Raw genomic sequence first — 10,831 nt, 5'->3', positions numbered from 1 at the left:
TGTGTGCGTGTACATGAGTGCATGCGTGCATGCATGTGTGCGTGTGTGTATGAGTGCCTGTGTGCGTGCGTGTGCGTGTGTACGAGTGCATGTGTGCATGCGTGTATATGCGTGCGTGCGTGTGTGTACATGAGTGCATGTGTGCATGCGTGTGTATGAGTGCATGTGTGCGTGCGTGTGCGCGCGTGTACATGAGTGCATGTGCGTGTGTGTACAAGTGCATGTGTGCGTGCGTGTGCGCGTGTGTACATGAGTGCCTGTGTGCCTGTGCGCGTGTGTACATGAGTGCATGTGTGCGTGCGTGCATGTACGAGTGCATGTGTGTGTGCGTGTGTGCGCGTGTACATGAGTGCATGTGTGAGTGTGCGTGCGTGTACGAGTGCATGTGTGCATGCGTGCGTGTGTGCGCGTGTGTACATGAGTGCATGTGTGCGTGCGTGCGTGCGTGTGGGTGTGCGTGTGAGCTCCGGCTCTGTCTGCTGAGGCGCACATGCAGTGACACCCCGGCAGCCGAGTGCGCCCCATGCCCAGAACTTGGTGTCTCAACCCCATTTTGCACCGAGAGAAGCGGGGCTCCCTGCAGACACTTCAGGCCTGGAGCAGGGCAGGTGCACGACAGGGCGGGGACACCATGGAAGCATTCCAGGGACGACAGGGACCCCACCCCACCCCAGCCGGCCTGCAGGGCTTCCCCCCGCGAAACGGGAAAGTCCGAGCCTCGAAGTCAGTAACGATTGGCCAAGAATTGCAATCCCACAGGAGTAAGCGCAGCGATAAGCCCTGAACCAAAGAGGAGTCTGAGGCCATGCTGCGCAAAGGGGTAAATGCAGAAGGGGACGCACTTCCTCACGGCAGAACGCTAGCAAACAGACACAGAAGGAATCTGGGATGAGAGACACCCAGGTGGAGGGCAGCTCTCCCCACAAATGACTCACTAACCACAAAAGCAAAAACGGAGGAACCTGGGTGGGCCACGTGTGCCACGTGATCCACATCAGCTCCCCCAGGGATGCGGCACAGGGACGTCTCGTGCCTCCAAGGACACGTGTCACCTTCGGAGATGGGGCCCCAGGTGCACACGCGGAGTCTTCTCGCGAGAAAGTTCATGGACCCCCAAGGAAGGTGCCACCAAACCACTGTCCGCACCTCCAGATGCCAGGGCTGAGAACCGAGCGAAAAGGGACGGGACAGCTGCGTGCAGCGCATGGCGTGGACTGGTCCCGGCGGGGAGCCCGCAGTGTGAAGGGCAGTGAGGGCCGTGGGACAAGGGGCGCACTCTGAGGCGGCCGGTGGACCAGATGGGAGCCGAGGGATGGCCTTGCTCTCGGGAAGTGGGCAGGGGTGGGGGGAGGGGCTCCACCTGCTCTCGGGTTCGGGAAAACACGCCTCGGAAACCGACGCCCGTCTATGGGGGACGAGAGCAAACAGTGCGTCCGGGCAAAGGCCCAGGACTTCCTTCTCATCCTGCAGCTTTTCCGAAGTTCGCAATTACCTGGAAGCGCAAAGTCAGGCAGAGCTCGGGGGAGGGGGCCGCCCACCTTGTCCAGCCGCAAGCAGCAGAACGGGGCCTTCACGGGCAGGAGGTGGCACAGGGTGGGCGAGCTGCCGATGTAGGGCGAGTTGGGGGGGTAGCCCTTCACGTACCTGCCGCGGGAGACAGGAGCCCTCCCGTCAGCGTGGTCCGGGGCTCGGGCTCCGACCGCCCCCCCCCCCCCCCCGCCATGGCTCCGCCCCGGCCCGCGGTCCCCGTCCCCAGAGCGCAGCAGGGCTGTGCCCCAGGCGGCCACGCGGAGGCGCCAGACCCCGCGGACCGGTGCCTGCCCAGGGACCGCATGTGGGAAGCAGGGCTGTGCCCCGACCACAGGGTCTGAGGTGAAAATCCACGCATCATGCACATGCACACACAACACACACGTGCACACACGCACGAGCTTACACGGGGCCTGGGATCTCGGGCATAACCCAAGGGTCGGTGCCCTCCCTGAAGCCCCCAGCACCCCAGCCCGTGGGCAGACGCTGGCCCCCGACCCCTCTCTGCTGGCTGCCCGGGCTGGGCGGGTCTCCCCAGCAGCACCCAGTGTGCCCCCCACGGGGGCGGCCCCAGTGGCCAGCCATGCCACCTGCCCCGGGGTGTCCAGCCGCCCTGGGCGCCCCCCCCCCTGGATCTCAGAGCTGGTCCCTCTTTAAGGCCCGTCTGCCCCATCTGGGAACCAGACAGAGGCCAGGAGCAGAGAGGGCAGTGGCCACGGCCTTGCTGGGGGAGCCCTGGCACCTGGCTGTGGTGCTGCCGTCGGGGAGCAGCCTGTCTGTCCCGGCCAAGGCCAAGGGGCCAGACAGAGGCCAGGGCAGGAGGAAGGCTCAGGATGGCCAGGGGCCTCCGGGCCTGGAGGGCACCTCACCAAGGGCTCCCCTAGTCGTGGCCTCCACAGACGATGCTCAGAGGACAGCCACCCCCACCGAGCAGGCCTGGCACCGAGGTGTGGTGGCCCAGGGCGCGAGGCGGAGGAGGGACGAGGGGGCAGGCAGCACAGCCCGACTTTCACGTCTGTGCAGAGTCCCCAGCAGATTCCATTTGCCAAACACAGTTTCCCGCGAAACCCCGGCTCGGAGCCCACGGGCACATTTCCCTCCCCACGCGCTGGCCGCAGCCCCCAGGCCTGTCTCCGTTCCCCCCCGCCCCTCTGCCGCGGCACACGGCACTCACTCCACCACAGACAGCCCCTCGTCATCCGATGGCGTCAGCTCGTCCTCCGACGGGTCACTCAGCAGGTCGCAGGGCAGCAGGGCCGAGCTGTCAGCCAGCTCCAGGACGGGCGCGATGCTGGGCCGCCGGCTGCCCGCGCCGTTCTCTGTGGGCAGCGTAAGCTTGCCGCCCCCGCCGCCCTCGCTGCTCTGTGCCGGCCGGCACTCTGTGTTCTGGAGGTCCATGGCCACTGTCCCTGGAACAGAGCGGCCGACCTTGGCTGGCTGCCCCTCCCCGAGATTTCCTGGGGTGGCTGGTTCCCGGGTCGGAGGTGGCCCTGCAGCAAGGTGGGGGCAGATGGGGACACGGAGGCCCCGGGGGAGTGCCCGCCTGCGTGGCGCCTCACCCATGGAGGCCACGATGCTGTGCATGGGCAGGCAGGAGGACCCGTCGTACAGACCCTGCGCCGAGAAGCCCTTCTGCTGCTGCTTCTCCTCCCGCTTGAAGATGAAGGCGGAGTTCTCCTCCTTGGTGATGTTGATGTAGAAGCAGGTGTCGGAGGCCGCCAGGGTGTGCCGCGGCCCGGGGTTCAGCAGGATGCTCTTGTCGTCCTCCCGCTTCAGCCCGATGAGGCACACGCCGTACCTGCGCGGGGCGCAGCTTCAGGGGGCCAGCCAGACCTGCGTCCCGCCCGCCCGCCCGCCCGCCCGCCCGCCGGGGCGCGTACTTCTTGTGCGCGTGGAAGGCGGCGTAGGTGAAGCTCTTGCCCTCGTACTCGCGGAAGAACTTGCTGTCCCCCATGCGCACGTGGTACACCTCGTTGCCCGAGCAGCGTCCATACATGCGCTGCCACTGTTCCGGGGACTCCTGGCCCTCCCTGCGCGGGGCGGCCGCGACGTCACCAGGGCCGGCCGCCCCTCCTGCCCCCCGGGCGCTGCCGATGCCCCGCCGTGCCGCGTCCCGCATCTGGCTATGGGTGCAGGCCAGCAGGGCCGGCCTGGACGACCCGGACCCCGCCCTGCGTGGCTGAGCCTCGGGGGGTGGCCTGAGGGGTCACCCGAGCAGCTTCTAAAAGCTGTAAACACGGGCGCCTGGGCGGCTCAGTTGGTTGAGCGACTGCCTTTGGCTGGGGTCGTGATCCCAGGGTCCAGGGATCGAGCCCCACGTCGGGCTCCCTGCTCCGCGGGAAGCCTGCTTCTCCCTCTGCCACTCCCCCTGCTTGTGTTCCCTCCCTTGCTGTGTCTCTCTCTGTCAAATAAACAAATAAAATCTTAAAAAAAAAAAAATAAAGATCTTCAGTACAGGGCACCTGGGTGGCTCAGTTGGTTGAGCGACTGCCTTCGGCTCAGGTCATGATCCCGGAGTCCCGGGATCGAGTCCCGCATCGGGCTCCCTGCTCGGCGGGGAGTCTGCTTCTCCCTCTGACCCTCCCCCGTCTCATGTGCTCGCTCTCTCTCATTCTCTCTCTCTCAAATAAATAAATGAAAAAATCTTTAAAAAAAGAAAAAGCTGTAAACACGAGGGTCTGACTTTTAGGGGGCTGCCAACATGTTTTGGGGCTGAGACTGGCCTCGGTGGCCTGTGGGCTCTCCCGGCACCCCACCCTGGCCGCCGCCTGCGCCGTCCCTCCCCGGGCGCGCCCCCTCCCACGCCCCCTCCCCCAGCACTCACTGGCCACGGGACGTGTGCACCAGCAGGGTGATGAGTGTGGATGTGGCAGGACAGATGCAGTTGAGGGCCAGCATGGCGTACTTGCACTCCTCCTCACACACCACGTGGTCTGTGGCAGGAGGGGGCAGGTGGCCGCCCAGAGGTCACTGTCCCGACAGCAGGCGCCCCACCGTCCAGCACCCTCCCCGGGGCGCCCCCTTGTCTGCCCCAGCACCTCTGTGCTTGACTCCCAGCTTGATGAGAGCTCCAGGGCTGGGGTCCTGCTCACCTGCCCCCCGTGCGCCCAGAGACGCCTCTTGGATGTACCACTGACCCTGGGGCCCCGGGGGGGGAAGATGGTCATCTCATATGGCGAGACCTGTGTGGGCTCCACTGCGCCCCACGCCTTGCTGAGCATGCTCAGCTGTGCCCCCCGCTAGGCCTTTGTGAGTTCCTGGGTGCTCCAGCCCTTCTCTACACCCCACCTGGCAAAACGTACCCCCACCTGGGTGCACAGCCACAGCCCCCACGTACCTGCAAACTTGACGTGGAACTTGTTCTCGGGTTTGAGAATCTGGACGTAGAGGGGGCAGTTGGGTGCGAAGTCCTTCACGGCCCAGGCGCGCAGGATGGTCTGGTGGTCCTGAGGGGGGGAGGCGGGGTCAAGGCTACGGGGCAGCAGCCGCCGAGGGGAGGGTCTCTGCCCTCAGGCGTCCTCCTGCTCTGGCCCCAGCGGCACTCACCGCTGCCGTGCGATCCACTTCATTGCGGCTGCTGAGGATAAAGCAGGCCTCCCCGTTGTCCATCCTGCAAAGCACCAGGTCTGAGCACGGCCTGGACCGTTCATGCTCCGTCGCAGACATCAGGGGCTCAACGCAGAGGCCGGAAGGGGTGGGCCCCATCGAGACCCCACCTCGCTTGGGCTGATGGCCTGGCATCAGGGCACTGACCAGCTTGCGGGGGGCCCATTCTCTATGACCCCATTAAGCCAGGGCTGGGCTGGTGACAAAGAGGATGGACCCTGCCCACTTGCCGGCCTGTCCCTTCCCAAGGTCTGGGGACATGGATGATGCATTCTGCTCTCCTCTCCCACCCTTGAGAGCCCTTGGCTGCAGCAGGGGCACTGAGGAACTGCTCACGCCCCAGGGATGGGAGGCCTGGTCCCTCCCCACCACGTCGCCCTGCACCCTACCCACCCTGGCTCTTTGCTTGTCCCTGCCAGGCCTCTGCCTCTCCCAGCCCCTTGCCCTGGAGCTGGGTGCTGGATCACAGAAGAGGCTGAGCCCCCTGGCCACTGCCACCTCCATGCTGGATTCCTTTCTGAAACGTTACAGGTGGGACAGTGGGACTGACCCAGGGCTCAGGAGGTGGGCAGGTGGGTGCCCCGGCTGTCCGGTCTCCTGCTTCCCCTTGGTCCATACAACCCACAGCCCATGACAAAAGATGACTTGAAGTCGCTGGTATGAAGATGTGATGAGGCGGTTTCCTGGGGTGCCCCAGAACATGCACTGGCACATTCTGGAAAGTCCCATCTAACAACTTAGTCTTCTTATGTCAAGTCACTTTATTAGCTTGTCTTTATTTATTTTTTTTATTTTTATTTTTTTAAAGATTTAATTTATTTACTTGAGAGGCAGAGACTGAGAGAGAGAGCACATGAGAGGGGGAAGGGTCAGAGGGAGAAGCAGGCTCCCTGCCGAGCAGGGAGCCCGATGCGGGACTCGATCCCGGGACTCCAGGATCGTGACCCGAGCCGAAGGCAGTCGCTTAACCGACTGAGCCACCCAGGCGCCCCTATTAGCTTGTCTTTAAAAGACACCTTGCCCACAGCCCCCACCTTCCCATCCTGGCTCCACCTGGAGCCACTCCTGGAACCCCACCGCATCCCCTGGACACCAGAGCAGGGGAGGATGGGAGCTCTGGCAGGCTGACCCTTGGGCACGGGAAGACAGGTGGGCTGGGCAGCGTGGGGCCTGGCTGGCCTGGGCGGGCGGCGGGCACAGAGCCGGAGCTGCTGGTCTCTCTGATGACCCTCCACCTCGGGCCCCTGCTCAGACAGGCTCGGGGCCCCGCCCTCAGCCCCGGGATGGCACTCACTTGGCTCGCATGAGGTCCTGGTCCTTGAGCGCAGAGCCCTGGAGGTAGATGACCCGCTGGGACCACAGGGGGATCTGCAGGACCCTGCGGACCTGGATGTCCATCTCGGTGGGGCACAGGATGACGACGTAGTAGTCCTGCAGGCGGGCCTGGGGTCAATGCGGACTCACCCGCACAGGTGGGGAAACCGAGGCCCGCAGCGCCCGGGGCGCTTCACCTGCAGCCGGGGGTGCGCATAGAACTCGTTCAGGAAGTCCATGAGCAGGTCGATCTTGAGGGAGCTGACGCACAGAATCACGTGCTTCTCAGTCTGCGCCCGGTGACGGCTGTAATTGCCCCCCGACTTCTGCCGCTCCATCCACAGGTAGACCAGCTCCTCGAACTGCAGGTGAGAGCGGCCGCGTCCCAGGTGGCCCCGGGGCTCGGGGGGCCGCGAGGGTGCCGGCCGTGCGGGGAAGGGTGCTCTCCCTCGTGGGGCAGCACACGCGGAGCTGTCCTCCCCAGATAGCACAGAGGGCCGGCGGCGGGTCGGGGGGAGCATGGGGGGGACAGACGTCCCAGCCCCCGGCCCCCGGAGCCCAAGCAACCCTGACGCGATGCCCAAGTCTGCACTCCCGACATGCAGGTGATGATGAGACCCTGGGGCCGCCATCGGCCCCCGAGATCCCTTTTGGAGAAGCCTGGGGGTGTCAGGAGAGTCTCAGACACAGAGTCCGAAATCCAGACTCCGGGCGCGGAAGGGCACTTTCGGTGCCGTGGGGTCCCGCCCACCCCGCCCACGCCTCCTGGACACCAGCCTGGCGTCGTGAGTCCTTCTAAATTAGGAAAAGGACGGACACAAGTGGCGCAGGGAAGGGAGCAGGGCCCCGCGGAGCCCTCCATGCTGGGCGCGGGGGTGTGGGCGGCCTCCTGCCTCCAGCCGATTCCCCCTCCAGCTCCGGGGCCGCGGGTTACCGCAGCTTCTGTCAGCGGCAGCAGCTACCCTCTGGTGGGCTCACCCATGCTGGGCGGCCCGCCACTAGTTCGCTGAACTAGCTGGAACGGGATCGTTCCACTGAATTTATGGCGCATCTGCTAGGTTCCGGGGACAAGACCCCGGGGCCCTGCAGCACAGGACCAGTTCCACTGCTGGAGGGGGTCCCCTGGGCAGGGTGGGGGCCGTGTGCCACGCGCTCCGGGCCCCGGCCTCCTCCTCTGCCACCTGGCTCAGTGGCATCTGCCTCCCGGGGCCGAGGGGGATAAGTGACCCAACCGTGCCAGGTTCAGTCGTGTCCCCTAAGGGTCACGTCCACTCGGAACCTCCCTGTGGGACCTTATGTGGAAGCAGGGTCTTTGCAGGTGTGATTAGTTAAGGTGAGGTCAGACAGGATTGGGGTGGGCCTCCTAAAATGAGGGCAGAGGACACGGAGGGACACGCAGGGAGGAGGCACATGAGGACGGGGGCAGGGATGGGAGGGACGCAGCCACAAGCTGGGGGAGCCCAGGGATCCCCGCGGCTCCAGAAGCGGGGAGGGCGGGAAAGGGAGCCTCCCTCGGGGTCTCCAGAAGGAGCCGGCCCTGCCAACACCCTGGACTCAGACTCGGGCCTCCGGACGGGGACAGGACGTTTCTGCCGTGTGAAGCCCGCCTGTGTGGTGCCGGCGGCTGCCCATGGACGTGCGGCGAGCGCGGGCAGCGGTGGCCGCCGCCGCCTTCTGGGAGGGAGATTTAGCGGGCACGCTGCTGTCTTTGCTCTTGTCTGAGGGCGCTAACCAGGCAGCGGACTTAAGCGGAAGGGCACGGGGAAGAATTGGGCACCACCCCCTTCCACCTTCCCTGAGGGGGCGGGCAGCTACTCCAGCAGTGAGCTCAGCAGCATCCTCGCTCCTGAGCCTCCACCCCCAGCCCCGTCCCACCAACAGACGGCAGCCCCCCGTTGAGAACGCTGCCCCTGGCTCCTCACCCCGCTGGGCGTGGCCTCACCAGCCCCAGACCCCCGGCCGCCCTGCAGGGCCCGCTGCGAAGAGCTCCCCCACCCCGTCCCACTCGGGTCTCTGGCGTTGCTCATTCCCGTGCTGGGCGCCGGGTGGTGGGGGGCACGGGGGCTGGAGGCGCACCTGCAGTGGGAGCACCACCAGGGCCACGCAGATCATGATGACCACCAGCAGCTGGGACGGCCAGATCTTGGGCGTCACGTCACCGTAGCCCACAGTGGAGAAGGTGACGATGCAGAAGTAGAAGGCCGTGAGAAGGGACAGGTTCTCGCCTGCTCGCTCCAGGTGCTGGATGCCACAGGTCCTGGAGATCCGGGTGGTCAGAGGGCCATGGGCGGGGCTGCGGCCACAGCTCCCGGGTGCAGCTCTGCCTGCCCAGGTGCCCCCATCACTGGCAGGGGAATCCCCACCCCACACGTGCTCCTGAGTCCAGCTCAGTTCATGTGGGCTTCCGGCACTTGCCCCCCCTCCCTGTCTGCCAGAGCCCACACAACCCAGCTCTTCAGATTTCCCCCTGGACATTGCCTTTCCAGCCCACAGCTCTTTCGAGGCCCCTGGAAAATGCACCCCGAGGTTGGATGGGGAGTTGCGCTGGTTGAGTGTGGGCCTGGGAGCTAGTGGGGGTGGGTGTGCCCCCGGCTGTGAGCCCCCACATGCCACCCCACCTCTGAGCCTCCTCCTCAACCAGGAGGTCAGACAGGGCGTGGGGCTTGCCCAGCCCCTCCCGCGCTCAGAACTGGACAGCCCTGCTTCCCACGCCTGTGACCCCCGAGTCCCGGTCCCCAGACAGAAGGTGCTGCTGGCAGGGCCTAGGGGGCCCACAGCACCCACCGTGGGGTGCTTAGCACAGAGACAGGCTCAGAGACCCTCCCCCAGGGGGACAGGCGCCGGGAGAGAGCGGGCTGAGTCACCCGGGGCATTTCCACCCTGTGGATGTGGGTCCTGCCCCGCTGAGCTCTGTGTGTTGGTAGGGTGTGGGGAAGGGGAGGCAGGAAGCACATGGCCCTCCTTCTCTCCTTCCCAGGCCTTGGTGCCTGTCCTGCATCCTTGCCCGGGGCACAGGAGGTGGTGATTGGATTCACCAGCACCGGGCACGGCCCGACCCCTGCCTCCTCCTAGAGGAGCTGGGCTCTGGCCCCCGGCCCCCTGGGAGTGTGGGCTCTGGGCCACCCCCCGGGCCTTGGGCCGGACTGCCACCGGCCACGGCGGGGCCCTTCTGAGTTCTTGGACACCAAGGCAAGGGCCATCGGGAGGGCTGGTGGGACCCCTGCCGGGCGCACTCACCCCGTGAACACCAGACACAGCAGGGTGCAGAACAGGATGAGGACCTGGTTGAACATGGCCGACTGCGAACGCAAGATGGCGCGGTGGAAGTCATTCTGCGGGATGCGGGGTGGTCAGGGGCAGAGCCTGAGACCCGCCACGGAGCCGGGGCCCTCTGCCCACGCGTCCCAGGGCCCGTGAGTGAGCGTGAGAGGGGAGGTGTAGCGGTATCCCAGGCCCCACCGCGGGACACCTGCTCTCAGCCCTCAGCTCTCTGCAACCCCCTCTCGTGACCCCCACGGTGGGGTGGGTGGGGGCACAGGACTGGAAGGCCCTGGCTTTGTTAGGATGGGGGTGAGCCCAGGGGGCCTGGACTCGGAGGGGGGAGCCCTGGGGAGGAACCTGTGTCAGGCTGCCTGCTGACAGCTCTGTAAAGGGGTCTTGGCCAGACACTCAGCAGAGGGTCTGTCCGTGGGCCCGGGTCATGTGGTCCTGGTCTTTGTGGCCCATTTGCTCTCGCCCCTCCTCCCTGCAGCCACTTATTTCCTGGGCTCAGGCAAAGCTCCAGGCTGAACCTCCTCTGTAGCACGAGACGGAGGTCAGTCCTGGTCAGGACAGAGACGGAAGGGCAGAGACCGGCCTTTCGCGGTGACAGACATAGCATGCTTCTGCTTATCACCCTGGCCTCCTGGGGCACCGAGGGATGGTGGCCAGCTCCCCGCCAGGCTGCTGGCATCCTGGGGGGCTCACCACCTAGGCCAGGAGAATGGCAGCTGCCCAGCCCGCGGCTTACGATCATGTTTTCCAGGGCGTGCTTGGCCAGCCAACAGTTCAGAAACACAGGGATGAACAGGTTCCTCAGGGGCGCCCAGAATATCTGTGGAGGAGACGAGTCAGGGGGCTGGCATTGGGGGTGCCCCACTCCTCACCTGGCTGCTCACCCACCGTGACGATGAAGGGCAGTGTGTTGATCATCTCCAGGACGAAAGAGACACGGAAGATCTGCTCCCAGATGTTCCCCTGGGGACCGCGGGGGCAGGAAGAGAAAGACAAATCAGCCAGGAGGTCAGGGAATGAGGTGGAGGTCAGGGAGTGGGGTGGGAGGGGGGCGAGCCAGCCAGGAGGTCAGGGAGTGGGGTGGAGGTCAGGGAGTGGGGTGGGGGGG

General features: G+C 65.6%; 1 protein-coding gene across 1 annotated transcript in view; it reads right to left on the bottom strand.

Moving 5' to 3' along the window:
* The window catches only part of KCNT1 (potassium sodium-activated channel subfamily T member 1), a 25,526-nt gene that overhangs the window by 13,145 nt on the left and 1,550 nt on the right, over positions 1-10,831 (bottom strand). Inside the window, exons 5-17 of the mRNA XM_021690984.2 lie at positions 10,612-10,686; positions 10,460-10,543; positions 9,688-9,782; positions 8,527-8,707; positions 6,648-6,812; positions 6,431-6,567; positions 5,077-5,140; positions 4,868-4,976; positions 4,355-4,463; positions 3,411-3,560; positions 3,090-3,328; positions 2,705-2,939; positions 1,539-1,644 (exon numbers count right to left, since the gene is read on the bottom strand). Coding sequence (XP_021546659.2) covers positions 1,539-1,644; positions 2,705-2,939; positions 3,090-3,328; positions 3,411-3,560; positions 4,355-4,463; positions 4,868-4,976; positions 5,077-5,140; positions 6,431-6,567; positions 6,648-6,812; positions 8,527-8,707; positions 9,688-9,782; positions 10,460-10,543; positions 10,612-10,686 — 1,749 coding nt within the window. The remainder of the gene's footprint in view (positions 1-1,538; positions 1,645-2,704; positions 2,940-3,089; positions 3,329-3,410; positions 3,561-4,354; positions 4,464-4,867; positions 4,977-5,076; positions 5,141-6,430; positions 6,568-6,647; positions 6,813-8,526; positions 8,708-9,687; positions 9,783-10,459; positions 10,544-10,611; positions 10,687-10,831) is intronic.

This window comes from Neomonachus schauinslandi, chromosome 13 (genome assembly GCF_002201575.2).
Source record: "Neomonachus schauinslandi chromosome 13, ASM220157v2, whole genome shotgun sequence".
In the NCBI taxonomy this organism is placed as follows: domain Eukaryota; kingdom Metazoa; phylum Chordata; class Mammalia; order Carnivora; family Phocidae; genus Neomonachus; species Neomonachus schauinslandi.
Note: the sequence above shows the minus strand (reverse complement) of the source record. Positions and strands in the feature narration are given on the sequence as shown.